Here is a 14,882-nt window from a genome sequence, read left to right as displayed (position 1 = left end):
TCACAATGTAGCCTGCTGAAATGCAACCATAATGGGAGTATAAAATTGATCATATCATCCTCACCATGGATTAAGATGTCTCTCTGATGGCTATGGGGGTCAAAATGTACTTCATCATCCCATGGCCAGTCTCTGGATTGTTTGATGGGATAATGGATAATTACTATATGCTTTGTCTCATGTGACTGCATGTACAGTACTAAGTCAGGTAATACGTTTAATAACTGCTAATTTCATTTATGTGAATGAATGATTTTGCTATTACACTGAATAAGCCGTGGCAAACACTTAAACATTGTCCATAAGGGAGAAGCTGACTCCTTTATTGTGTTGAGATATTAGCGCATTATAAGGCCTGTGGAATGGGAAACGTGTAGATATCTATCATACATATACTGTAAACACACAGACACACACACAGACACACACACACTTCCTGTCCTTTGGATGAACTGAGCGGTGCTGTAAGCTGCAGAGGAATGTGCCGGTTGGGTCCTCTCTCCCACGGTCAGGGTCAGATTCATCGCTCTCCCCTCCCTGGCTGGCTCTCCAACTACTCTCTCTGGCCAGGTTTGCTTATTCAGCCGTACGGACCAGATACATTTTCCACTTCCTTTAGAACAGTTACTCTCAACTGCTGTGAGTTATTAGGTATTTCATCACACACACCTCTCTGTTTGTACAGCTCCACCCTTTAGACCACAGAGTTAGGACAAGGAAATGGACTGATGACTTTCTCCACTCCTCCCCAGTGTGGCTTCCTGTCTGGAGTCTCTACGTACATATTGTGTAACGGATTAGCCAGATAACGCTCCTGGTATTCTAAACAAAATCTATCCACACAATGAAAATGTACATTTACCGCAGGGAAAAGGGGTCCAGTCAGTGCACACTAAGCAGAGAGAGAGGGATGGAGGCTCTGTTAGGCTGTAGTCTTAGAGGGTTATCTAGTTTCTTCAAAGTATATTTCTTCAAAGGACTAGAATTTATCTCTCAACACACTGTCATTAAGTGCAGGATGTCTGGGTATAAATTAGAGATCTCTCTCCCTGTGTGCTCTGCAAGAGCTGGTCCATGGGAGAGTGTGTTTGCACACAGATCTCTATACAGAGATAGTATAGGGTAGCTGGGAGGGCAACAATGACTGTCCAAATCCACATACAGTGGCAAGAAAAGGTATGTGAAGCTGGATTTCTGCATAAATTGATCATAAAATTTGATCTGATCTTCATCTAGGTCACAACAATAGACAAACACAGTCTGCTTAAACTAATAACACGCAAACAGTTATACGTTTTCACGTCTTTATTGAACATACCATGTAAACATTCACAGTGCAGGGTGGAAAAAGGAGGATTGACCCTCCTTTGGCAGCAATAACCTCAACCAAAATTTTCTGTAGTTTCGGATCAGACCTGCACAACGGTCAGGAGGAATTTTGGACCATTCCTCTTTACAAAACTGTTTCAGTTCAGCAATATTCTTGGGATGTCTGGTGTGAACTACTCTCTTGAGGTCATGCCACAGCATCTCAATCAGGTTGAGGTCAGGACTCTGACTGGGCCACTCCAGAAGGTGTATTTTCTTCTGTTGAAGCCATTCTGTTGTTGATTTACTTCTGTGTTTTGGGTCGTTGTCCTGTTGCATCATCCAACTTCTGTTGAGCTTCAATTGGCAGACATATAGCCTTACATTCTCCTGCAAATGTCTTGATAAACTTGGGAATACATTTTTTTTGTCGATGATAGCAGCAAAGCAGCCCCAAACCACGATGCTCCCTCCACCATACTTTACAGTTGGGATGAGGTTTTGATGTTGGTGTGCTGTGCCTTTTTTTCTCCACACATAGTGATGTGTATTCCTTCCAAACAACTCAACTGTAGTTTAATCTGTCCACAGAATATTTTTCCAGTAGCACTGTGGAACATCCAATGCATTTTTGCAAACTTCAGACGTGCAGCAATGTTTTTTTTAGACAGCAGTGGCTTCCATGTTTTACGTATCATAGACTCGTCAACAGAGATGTTTGCATGTTCCAGAGATTTCTGTAAGTCTTTAGCTGACACTCTAGGATTCTTCTTAACCTCATTGAGTATTCTGCACTGTGATCTTGCAGTCATCTTCGCAGGACGGACATTCCTAGGGAGAGTAGCAACAGTGCTGACTTTTCTCCATTTATAGACAATTTGTTTTACCATGAACTGATGAACATCAAGGCTTTTAGAGATACTTTTGACTTTTGTAACCCTTTCTATCTTTATGCAAGTCAACAATTCTTCATCTTAGGTCTTCTGAGATCTCTTTTGTTCGAGGCATGGTTCATATCAGGCAATGCTTCTTGTGAATAGCAAACTCAAATTTTGTGAGTGTTTTTTATAGGGCAAGACAGCTCTAACCAACATCTCCAATCTCGTCTCATTGATTGGACTCCAGGTTAGCTGACCCCTGACTCCAATTAGCTTTTGGAGAAGTCATTCGCCTAGGGGTTCACACACTTTTTCCAACCTACACTGTGAATAATTAAATGATGTATTCAATATAGACAAGAAAGAAAAATACAATCATTTGTGTGTTATTAGTTTAAGCACACTGTTTGTCTATTGTTGCGACTTAGATGAAGATCAGATCAAATTTGATGACCAATTTATGCAATCCAGGTAATTTCAAAAGGTTCACATACTTTTTCTTGCCACTGCAGATGCCATGTATCATTTTAGTCTTTGTCTGGACCTGCAAGTGCTTGTCCACAGTAAGGATATCCAGTCCAGTGGCAGGATATCAATGACAGCAAAGTTCATCAGTGGCTACATTGTTTGTCTGTCTTTCACTCTTAGGGGTGAAATTAGTATAGTTTCTGGTTGTTTCTCTCTCACCTCACAGCTGTGATAAGAACACCTGTTCATATATTGTCCATGAGTTCATGTGCAAGGTAGTGTGAGCTTGAGAAAGCTGGTTAGAATGCCAATATGAATAAATAAAAATAAGAAACCACAGCTAGGCCTCCTGAGTGAAATCACCTGTATCTACAGTATATCCACCCTCTTCACATTCTCTATGCTCATAGTGCCATACCAACAAGCAAATTGAGTTACTATGCAGACACCCAAAAGAAGACAGGAATGTGGAATGGGATGAGAGCCAAGGAATGGAAAAGTGGAAAGGTGTGTGTGTGAGAGAGTGAGAGAAAGAGACAAGGGGATAGGTAGCAATAAAGAGAGAGAGAAGGAGAGGGAGAGGTGAGACGGAGGTTAAGAGTAAAAGAAAAGTAAGAAAGAATCTTGAGGCGATTTCCTTCTCCCCTCCCCTCTCACTCCCTCTCTCTCTCTTCTCTCTCTCTCTCTAGGCTCTCTCTCGCTCTCTCTCTCCCTTACTCCTGCATGCTTTTTCTCATACGCTGCATGGGTCATGCTGCCTCCTCTCAAACTGTGGGCAGACAAACATAGCACCAGGGAGAGCTATTAGCAGCAGCAGAAGATCACCCAGGAGCTCTAAGATGTTTATTTATTTGAGTCTTCCTGTTGCTTAAAGTCCTGACCTCCTCACGAAGCAATGGGAGTCAATGTGGATAGAATGGCGAATACTGTGATCAGTTTGTCAACTTGTGAGACACGTCTGTCTAATGATTATTCTCCTGACTGGACTCCGTACTCACAGTCGTTCCTGCTTAACTGGATAACCAACACACTGTAGGAAACATGGTAATGTAACTGTTGCTAAACATGGCTTACTTTGACTTCATGCCATTCCATTTCATATGTGTTTATTGTCAGTATTTGCTGTTTTGATATGATTTTCATCATTGTCCATCATGTTTTTAAATATTTTACATTTACATACTTCAAATGTCTAAATTGGCCCTATAATGTCTGTCATTACAAACACACGTGTAGGGTTTCATGTCCCTGTACTCCCACTTAACATATCTAGCTACACAGCAACATGTTTTGACTCAAGGTGAGGGTTTCAAATTACTGTGCATTCCCAGTGATTTCACAAAACACTCACTGTATTGGTTGCCCTGCATCTCCCCTTTTAAAAGCAAGGCATGAGTCTAGCACATAGAATTACATGAAGGATCCCTTTGGGAAAAAATTACTAGATTAATGTTTTGCTGTTTCAAGTGCTACTCAGACTCTGGAGAGGGGATGGCTATATGTTTATATTCTTTATAGCTCTGGATGAGAGTACATTGGAGAGGTAGGCTTAGGAACTGAAGTGACCATCATATCAGTATGTTTCCACTGAATCACCACATGAAAACAAGAGTTCTTTCTTCAGCAGTAAAAATGATCTACTGTCTTGCCTGGTTACCTCAGTAAGCTCTCAAACATTGAGATCACTCATGGAACGTCTTACAATTCAGGCCTTAAGTTAATGCTCTATGTGTACTTGTTATATCTGTGATCATGGGAGGGAGGGAAAACTGGCAGTTTGAATAACACTATGTTCAGCTGTGACTTAATTACAGGTAGGACGATGTGCAACTGATCCCCCACTTTTAATATAATGAAGTGTTTTTAAGATCACTGCTACTGCTAGACTACTGGTTTGCCACCAACTTCAAGCCATTCTGCTGCTCAAGGCATCATAATTAGCATTTGCACGCAAGAAAGGCCACATTTGCAAAGCAAACTGAATATAACATCTGCTTTTTTAGTGGCTAAGTGGTGGTTTACAGTAGAGCCACAAGATTAGGCCTGTGTTTATTTTCTCTTGTGTCATTTGGCGTGTTCTCATGGAGGGCGTTAGCACGTTCTAACCTGAGGTGGTTAACTAAGATGTTTAGGAAATCTACTGCTATGTAATTAAATGCCTGTCTGTAAATTCTGCTGTGTAATGCAAGATACTTGCCCTCAGCATGTTATGCGCCCCTGGCCAATTTACTTCAGGTAACATGTAGCATGACTTTGTTCCGGTATTATCAAGGAGAAGTTATCTTTAAATTCTACCCTCTATTTAATAATATAGCTAGTTCCATTATTATGGGGACAAGCACAGTTTTCAAGGAGCCAATTTACCTGGAGAGTTGAATTAGTGTGTAAAAGTGCAGCAGTCAGTCTGCCCCCCTCAGGGTAACCATTTATGGAACCCAAAAGACACTAAACCTAGACAGCTCCTGATTAAGTGTCTGTAATGATTCGGCAGTGTGTCTTTAGTGCAGTTGGGCTGAGTTTTGTTTCAAATTATGCAATGAGATCATTCTGTTAACTGGCCCGTAAATTAAAACAATGTTACAGCAATATTGATTTATTTAGATCACAGATATGAATGTCACGGCACGCCAGTACATTTAATTAGTCGAAATCTGGGCACAAAACCCAAACAGCACAGATGATTGAGCTTACAAAGAAAACTTGTTAAGTACTGTGCTAGTTTGCATTATTTGCCTTAAGACTAAAGGACGTAAGACTAAAGCACATCACCAACACAGGGACCGTAATATGAACAGCAGTGTACTTTTCTTACTTATTCACTCCCATATTTTATTGAAAGAGGTTCCTTCTAAATACAAGCGCCATGGCTTTATGTTAAGGTCTTATACTTTGGATACATGGTAGGTGCTTCTCAGCTTCTCAACTGAACAGATGTATAGCATCTTGGTTGGTTATTGACAGGCAGCTCATCCCAACTAAACAATACACACTTTTGTCCTCATCTCCAGTTTGAAGCATTCCTAAAAAGCCAGTATGTGTTGGTTGCTTAGTGGTTGCCACAGCAGGTTATAATTTGATTCAAAAGCAGTCACACAGAACTAACCCACGTGCTAAAATGTTGAATAGAAACGTGAATAATGTACCAGGATGTAGGATATCAGAGATACACAGGGACGGATGCTATAGCAACCCTCTATTGGTCAAGCAGCCAATCCAGTTCACCATTCATTTTGTGTGTTTGTGCCTGTCTGCCCTGGAGAATCACTGAGAAGGATGTGTGGTATTTGGACGGTCATCCTGGGGGTGGCTGACAGGACAGTGTTATCTCCTGATGACCATTAGAGAGCTGTTGCTCAGACATCACAAAGTTAGTTGGTCTGGTCTGGGAGAATCCGCACCTGATTTGTTGAACGTTTAAAAAAAACAGTCAACACAGGAAATGTAGCTTTTGCCTATTTGAAGTTATATTGGTGTCAGAAATGGCTCTGATGCTCTGCTAAATTACATCATCCATGGGCTCGCTATTATATATAGTATTTCTCCCAGACATTATGTATACAAGATAATTCATACTGAAATACTTGAAGATAGTTCAAAGTCCGCCACCGGCTTAGAAGGAGTTGTTTGGGTAAATATCAGAATGTACTCTACCCACACTGGGATATCCTAATGCAATAAACTTCAATCTGAGACAAGACATTTATTTTAGTGACCGAGTGTGAGGGATGTGTATTTATTTAGTCCCCAGTGTTTCTTCAGCAAAATGTCAGCACTCAGCAGTAGACCGTTAGGCAGACTTGCTGTTTACACCCACAGGGTGCTCTCTTGTTGCTCAGACATAACAGTAACCGTGAGTCATGACCCTGCTAGCCCTGCTAATGCCCCTTTCCCACATTACAAACCCTTGGATGCGCTCATCTTTTTTCATTTCAAACCAGCAGTGACCTGTCATGCTTTTCTTAGAGCTTGTTATCATGCCTTGATAAAATAGCACTGCAGGGTAGGTTACTTATGTGCGGAGATCAAGAAGCATTCAACTATAGTATGACATAACACAAGGGCTTTATTCAGAACCCCCCACAGGTGCTGGAAAGATGTTTTCAGGTCAGTGACATGTTCCAATGGGTCAGCCCAGGTTATGATTTTCTATTGACCCAACTTCAAGCCCCACCCTGCATCACATCCCACTTGGCACAGATGTCAGTTTAACGATTTACACTTGGTTGAGTTGTGAACTAACGTGATTCCAACGTGAAATCAACCAAAAATGTCTCCCTGTCATTGGATTTAGGTTAAAAGTTGGGTGAAAAAAAATACGAAAATTCCCTTACACTTATGACTTTCTGCAAATCCAATCAGTTTTCTGCGTTAATTCAACGTCATCACATAGAATATTTGGGTTGAAATGACGTGGAAACAATGTTCAGACTGAAGAACACAACATATCTTTCATAGAAACTCTCTGGACCCCGAAGCAGGTGCTTCTATCACCTTCAGGAGGAACACAGCTTTCCAAGACAATGATCCAAATATTTATAAAATGAAAATCCCACATGTACTGAATCTCCACAACATTCTGAATTCTAAATACTTATGAGCCCACCACCGAATACAGGGGACCCCAGTCCAGCGTGATGTCCTACCTCCTCTACACTTTACTGGGGAACGGTCTGAACTGTGGTGACCCAGTCATGCAAGATGGTTGTTGTCTTTGGAGGTATCAAGAGGGAGTGTTCATGTTATTTGCAGAAATGGTCCTGAGATTTAGGAGAGGGCTAGTCTCTTGTTTCATAAAAGTGTACAAATTGAGTAGCCAGAATGCAGATTTGGTTACTGGGTGCACTGCAGAGATTTGAATTTATTTTGGATCCCCATTAGCTGCTGCCAAGCCAGCAGCTACTCTTCCTGGGGTCCAGCAAAATTAAGGCAGTTATACAATTTTAAAAACATTACAATACATTCATAACAGATTTCACAACACACTAAGTGTGTGCCTTCAGGTCCCTACTCCACTACCACATATTTGCAACACAAAATCCAGGTGTGCGTGTGTGTATAGTGTGTATGTTATCATGTGTGTGTATGCATGTGTCTGTGTCTATGTTTGTGTTGCTTCACGGTCCCCGCTGTTCCATAAGGTGTATTGTTGTCAGTTTTTTAATCTGATTCTACTGCTTGCATCAGTTACCTGATGTGGAATAGAGTTCCATGTAATCATGGCTCTATGTAGTACTGTGCGCTTCCCATAGTCTGTTCTGGACTTGGGGACTGTGAAGAGACCTCTGGTGGCATGTCTTGTGGGGTATGCATGGGTGTCCGAGCTGTGTGCTAGTGGTTTAAACAGACAGCTTGGTGCTTTCAACATGTCAATACCTCTTACAAATGCAAGTACTGAATGAAGTCAATCCCTCCTCCACCTTTCCTAAGTCCCTTTTTGTGGCACCTGACCACACAACTGAACAGTAGTCCAGGTGCGACAAAACTAGGGCCTGTAGGATCTGCCTTGTTGATAGTGCTGTGAAGAAGGTAGAGCAGCGCTTTATTACGGACAGACTTCTCCCCATCTTAACTACTGTTGTATCAATATGTTTTGACCATGACAATTTACAATCCACGGTTACTCCAAGCAGTTTAGTCACCTCAACTTGCTCAATTTCCACATTATTTATTACAAGACTTAGTTGAAGTTTAGGGTTTAGAGAATGATATGTCCCAAATACAATGCTTTTAATTGTTTTAATATTTAAGACTAACTTATTCCTTGTCACCCATTCTGAAACTAACTGCAGCTCTTTGATAATTAATAATTAAGGATCTGACCCTTTTTTTAAATTTTCGCCTAAAATGACATACCCAAATCTAACTGCCTGTAGCTCAGGACCTGAAACAAGGATATGCATATTCTTGATACCATTTGAAAGGAAACACTTTGAAGCTTGTGGAAATGTGAACTTAATGTAGGAGAATATAACACATTAGATCTGGTAAAAGATAATACAAAGAAAAAAATTGTGTGTTTTTGTATTCTTTTTGTACCATCATCTTTGAAATGCAAGAGAAAGGCCATAATGTATTATTCCAGCCCAGGCACAATGTAGATTTTGGCCACTAGATGGCACCAGTGTATGTAAAAAATATTTAGACTGATCCAATGAACCATTTTATATCTGTTCAAAATGTTGTATGAAGACTGCCCAAATGTGCTTAATTGGTATATTAATACATTTTCAAGTTCATAATTGTGCGCTCTTTTCAAACAATAGCATGGTATTCTTTCATTGTAATAGCTACTGTAAATTGGACAGTGCAGTTAGATTAACAAGATTTTAAGCTTTCTGCCCATATCAGATATGCCTGTGTCCTGGGATTTTTTGTTGTTGTTATTTACATCCTCATGCTCATCACATTAGCTTACATTAGCTCAACTGTCCCGCGGGAAAGACACCGATCCCGTAGAGGTTAAGCGTTGCAGTCATTTCAGTCGCTGTAGTAGCTGACGTGTATAGTGTTTAGTCATCTGCCTACATAGACACACTGGCTTTACTCAAAGCAATTAAGGGGCCTAGACAGCTGCCCTAGGGAATTAGACAGGTAACTTTTTATCCACAATATAGCAGGGGGTGTAAAGCCATAACACATACTTTCTTCCAGCTGCAGACTCTGATCGATAATGTCAAAACCACACTGAAGTCTAACAAAACAGCCCCCACAATCTTTTTATCATTAATTTCTCTCAGCCAATCATCACTAATTTGTGTAAGTGCTGTGCTTGTTGAATGTCCTTCCCTATAAGCGTGCTGAAAGTCTGTGGTTAATTTGTTTACTGTATAACAGCATTGTATCTGGTCAAACACAATTTTTTTACAAAACTTTACTAAGGGTTGGTAACAGGCTGATTGGTCGGCTATTTGAGCCAGTAAAGGGGGCTTTACTATTCTTAGGTAGCGGAATGATTTTTGCTTCCCTCCAGGCCTGAGGGCACACACTTTCTAGGAGGCTTACATTTTTTTTTTAAATGGCAAATAGGAGTGGTAATATCGTCCGCTATTATTCTCAGTAATTTTCCAATCAAGTTATCAGACCCAGGTGGCTTGTCATTGTTGATAGACAACAATCATTTTTTCACCTCATCTACACTCACTTTACAGAATTCAAAATTACAATTTTTGTCTTTCATAATTTGGTCAGATATACTTGATATGTAGTGTCAGTGTTTGTTGCTGGCATGTCATGCCTAAGTTTGCTAATCTTGCCAATTAAAAAATCATTAAGTAGTTATATCAATATCAGTCGGTTTTGTGATGAATGAGCCATCTGATTCAATTAATGATAAAGTTGAGTTTGCCTTTTTTCCCAAAATGTAATTGAAGGTGCTCCTAAGCTTTTTACTATCATTCTTTGTAATTTATCTTTGTTTCATAGTGTAGTTTCTTATTATTATTTTCAGTTCAGTCACATGATTTCTCTGTATGTTTGCCAATCGGTTGTGCAGCCAGACTTATTTGCCCTTCATTTTGCCTTATCCCTCTCAACCAACCAATTTTTCAATTCCTCATCAATCCACGGGGATTTAACAGTTTTTACAGTCGTTTTCTTAATGGGTGCATGCTTATTAGTAACTGGGATAAGCAATTTCATAATTGTGTCAAGTGCAACATCTGTTTGCTCCTCATTACACACCATGGACCAACAAATATTATTTACATCAACAACATAGGAATCACTACAAAACATATTGTATGACCTCTTATACACTATATTAGGCCCAGCCTTTGGAACTTTGGTGTTCCTAGATATGGCTACTATATTGTGATCACTACATCCGATGGATCTGGATACTGCGTTCAAGCACATTTATTCAGCATTAGTAAATATGTGATCAATACATGTTGATGATTTTATTCCTGTGCTGTTTGTAACTACCCTGGTAGGTTGACTGATAACCTGAACCATGTTGCAGGCACTGGTTACAGGGAAGCTTTTTCTTGAGTATGAATGTCATAGGTTACAAGCAAGTGATTAATTTCATGAACCTTGTTTCTTAAGCTACATATGTTAACGTGGGCTATTTTGAGAACTTTTATGGGATGCTTGTTTGTTTTCATTGCTTTACTGGGAAGCTTAGCAGAAGTAGACATTGTCATGTTATTTATGTTAGTGCAGGGTGATCTGCACACAGTGGACTTCCTACTAGGGCACACAGCCTCAGTGCTAACAGCATAAATCTGGATCATAGGCACATGATTGCTGCATACAATAGCTGTAGGATCAGCAGAGGCATGCAGGGCAGTTAGAGGGACATAAATTACATTACATGTACATTTGCTAAAGCGTTACGATGACTCAGCGACACAATGGTAGGGATTAACTGAGCTGGGCTTGGGTCATTGATAAGTCATTGTCTCAACCCAGCCTTATAATGCTCTGAAAGGATCCAGGAACCCAAATGATTTGGGTGGATCCCATCCTCCTTATAAAACGTGTTCTGTTTCCAAAAGGTATCAAAATTGTCAACAAAAGTTACACCCATTGAGCTGCAATAATCACGTAGCCAGTTGTGAAGAGAAAGAAACCTGCTAAAGTGTTCAATGCCACAATTCATAGAGGGTATAGGGCCAGATATGATGGCTATTTTATTAGTGTCTAGCAGAGAGTCAATCAGCTCTTTGATATCCAGTTTCAACTGTTCAGAGCTGCCCTTCATAATGTCATTAAAACCCACATGGACTATGATAGAATCAATGTCCATGTCCTGGCATAGTACATTCTGGAGCAGCTTAGTAATGTCCTTCACTCCAGCTCCAGGATAGGACATTGTTTTTGCACCAGGAACAGTCACATTTCTTACCATGGAGCTGCCCAAAATCAGGGCTGGCAAGAAGGACGAGGAAATCTGCCCACTCCCATGCTTCACAGGATTCTGAGAACCCTTTAAGGACGGGCAAGAGGCAGGATAACTTGAGCCCCGTAGCTCCCGGCGCCTGGTGCAGGCCTCCGACAGATGGAGAAGCCTCGCTCGATCCAGAGCAGGGATGGAAGGTTGCCGACGTCGACTTTGAAATCATAGGGGAAGGAGTAGGAGTAAGTACTGCGGCCGCAGACACAGGTACCCTCAGCGACCAAGGTGCAGAAAGATCAGGCTCCAGGGCGGTGAAACTATTTGTTGTTTGTATCCGCTCCAGGCCTCTCGTTGGGAGTGTATACTGCTTTGCGGGAGGCCGCTGCCTTCGGCTTCCACGGCTCGTGACATGCGACCATCGTTGATTGCCATGCTCCTCTTGCTGTGTTCCTTCGACTCTGCTATCGGATGGGGGTAGAGAGGCAGGAGATGCCTCCCCTGGCGAACGAACTCTGGGCAATACCGGCCAGTCTGATAACAACAAACGACAAGGGTTAGGTTTTTCTCCTGTCCAACATAGACTAGTAGATGGAGTAATAACTGAGAGCTTTAAAGGAAGTAGGCTAGTCAGCCAGACAAGGTCCAAAGGGATCATTCTGATCACGACCTGATATGCCCAGACTCTCCCTCCATCTCCACACCAGAGCTGGGATACACTGAGTTCTGTGGAATGATCTGTGGAATCATTACAGTGGTATTTCTCCATTCAAAACAAACTCATCACTATGAGCAAGTAGGCAACTGATTTTCCCATTGAGGAAAATGTGTATTGTTGATAAAATGGCTTCATAACTCTATTGTGTAAATTTATTCTAATTCACAATCTGTTGAAATATAATTGAACAATAAAGAGGGTGGTGTCTAGTAACATTTGCCAGTCATAATATCCCTGCAATTATATTGAAATCAGTCTACGTAGCTTGGCAAGGCATGGTAACCACATTGCACCAGGGACCATAGAACCATGTTTCCTCCTACAGAGACTCTCCATTGAGACAAGGAACATTCACATATACATTTACCTCCCACAGCAGACGCATGGCTTTCACAAAGCTAAATTAAGCAGGGCCTAAAAGTGGTTGATGGGCCACCACGGAGGAGGTCAAAGAGAATGTGAAACCATAAACCAGGCCTCTCCTCTAGCAGAGACCCCCAGTCTGTTTATGGATGCTTGGTATCTGCCGATATGCTGCTTATGCTGCTCAAGTATCTCATGTGATACTGTAGCCACCCTGACATCCACAGCAACTTTGTCCTTGTCAACATCTGTCTCTGGTGAACGGTTATGGATTGTTCTGTATGAAGGAAGAAGGAAAAAGGTCTGAGGTCTGAGGTCTTACTGGAAACATACTAAGGGATGCCAGGAACAAAGGATAGCAGACAATGGTGTTTGTGTGTTTTATGACCTTATGGATGTCAATTAAGCTTTTTTTAAAGGAATGCAGAAATGCTTTTAGATGTTCAAAATTCGATATGTGATACAAATGTACCGCAGCCTATGTATGTGAAAAACAACTCCTGTCTGTATCTAATCTTTATCTCCATATTTTCTTGGGCCAAAAAAAACATTTGAATATTTTACTTATGTTTGTGCTGACCTCAGGCCTGTCTCTTATGTTAATAGAACCCTGAGTCTTTAGACAGGTCCATCCAGAACACCCTCTCAGTCCTCTACCCTCCCTTCGAGGCCACAGCCCCCACCGTCCTGAGCCAGCTCTTCCAGGTCATAGAGGAACGTTACCAAGGAGATGCACTCAAGTGTCTGCTGGACTTCCTCATTACAGCCAAACACATCCTTGAGAGTGTTCAGCAGGCTGCCTGTGTGAGTCAACAGCCTCAGAGCTATACACATCAACACAGATGCTATACAAAAAATACATAACAGTTCACCATACACATTATATAAGGCAAATAGGCTAAAATAAAGACCACCTATACAAAACAAAGTTACCTCAATTACAAAGCTTGCAAAGTAATGCTAAGTGTAAAGACAAATTAAATGGTAAAGAAATGTCTGTCATTTTTCCCGTCAGGCCCAGTACTCTGATGTGGTGTTCCGCTGTGAGGGCTGGCCTCTGTGTCTGCATGAGAAGGTGGTGATCCAGCTTGCCTCCATCAACCCCCTATTGCTGCGCCCAGGGGACTTCTACCTGCAGGTGGCACCCTTCTCTGAACAGTCCGCCCGCATTGTGGTCCGGAGCCTGCTGGGGGAGGAGGAGGGACAGGGTCGGGAGGTAGAGGAGACACCCATCCCTGAGACCTCCTACCCCTGCATCTTCACTGAGGACTGGCTGGGGGAGCTCAACCATGGCCGCCATGGCACCCTTCTCAGCCACTGTATCCTCTCCACAGACCAGGGCATGGTGAAGGTGCCATGGGCACAGGTGGCTCTACCTGAGTTTGTGGATAAACCCAGAACTATGGCCTTGTCATCTCCTAACCCTGCTGCTACTCAACAGGAGAAAGTGGCAAGGCCAGGGCCCTCGTTGGCGCTGTCTCCCCCTGCCTCTGGGTACTCTGTGGAGACTAGGATCTCTCCTGCTAAACATGGCATTGCGGTGTCACTGTGTCTGGTGGACAGTAACTGCTCCAGGCTGGTTAAGGTGGATCAGGATAGGCCTGTGGTTAAGCCCATTGGCTGGGTGTCTCCCAACACATGGGACAGCCGCAGCAACAACACCTCTGAAGTTGAGGGGGAATACATAGACTTGGTGGAGTTCACTAAGCAGAAAGAAGCGTTGCTCAGTGGGGCTCACAGTCACACACACCCCAGAGCACCCATATTTAGGCTTGTCACCCTCAACAGGCCTGGTGTTCCTCCGGCTCCAGCCCTGCCCCCGCCCCCGGCCTTGGCTCCAGCCCCCCACCGGCCCCTCAGGGAACCGTTACACTGTGGCCGGACCGTCCGACTCCCCGAAGACCCACCCTGCACCCCTTGCATGAGGAGGAGAATGGGCCAGGTGTCCAAAGCAGAGGAGATCAGGTGCCGGTACAGAGAGTCTTACCATTCAGCACTGCAGAACCCTGTTACCATTGAGAGAGACAATAGACTAAACACACTGGCGGTTCTGGAGGAGGCTAGTCCATGTGAGGGGAGGCTGGGACCAGAGGGTAAAGAATTATGTCCTGGTCCCTCCCAGCAGTGCTACTATCCAGACCCAGGTCACCATGACCAGACTCCCCCTGTTAGCACGGTTCCCTGTTGGAAGTCTGGAGAAAGTAAGACTATATCCAGTAGAGTTTTGCAAGGCCTATGTGGCACTAGGGAGTCTACAGAAATGACTACCAAATCCAGTGGAATTTTACAAGGCCTGAATGACACCATAGAG

General features: G+C 42.5%; 1 protein-coding gene across 1 annotated transcript in view; it reads left to right on the top strand.

Annotated features, from left to right (window-relative positions):
• Positions 1-14,882, top strand: part of LOC120059630 (rho guanine nucleotide exchange factor 40-like) — a 151,618-nt gene that overhangs the window by 123,865 nt on the left and 12,871 nt on the right. Inside the window, exons 2-3 of the mRNA XM_039008755.1 lie at positions 13,178-13,375; positions 13,587-14,772. Coding sequence (XP_038864683.1) covers positions 13,178-13,375; positions 13,587-14,772 — 1,384 coding nt within the window. The remainder of the gene's footprint in view (positions 1-13,177; positions 13,376-13,586; positions 14,773-14,882) is intronic.

This window comes from Salvelinus namaycush, chromosome 14 (genome assembly GCF_016432855.1).
Source record: "Salvelinus namaycush isolate Seneca chromosome 14, SaNama_1.0, whole genome shotgun sequence".
NCBI classification, from domain to species: Eukaryota; Metazoa; Chordata; class Actinopteri; order Salmoniformes; family Salmonidae; genus Salvelinus; species Salvelinus namaycush.
Note: the sequence above shows the minus strand (reverse complement) of the source record. Positions and strands in the feature narration are given on the sequence as shown.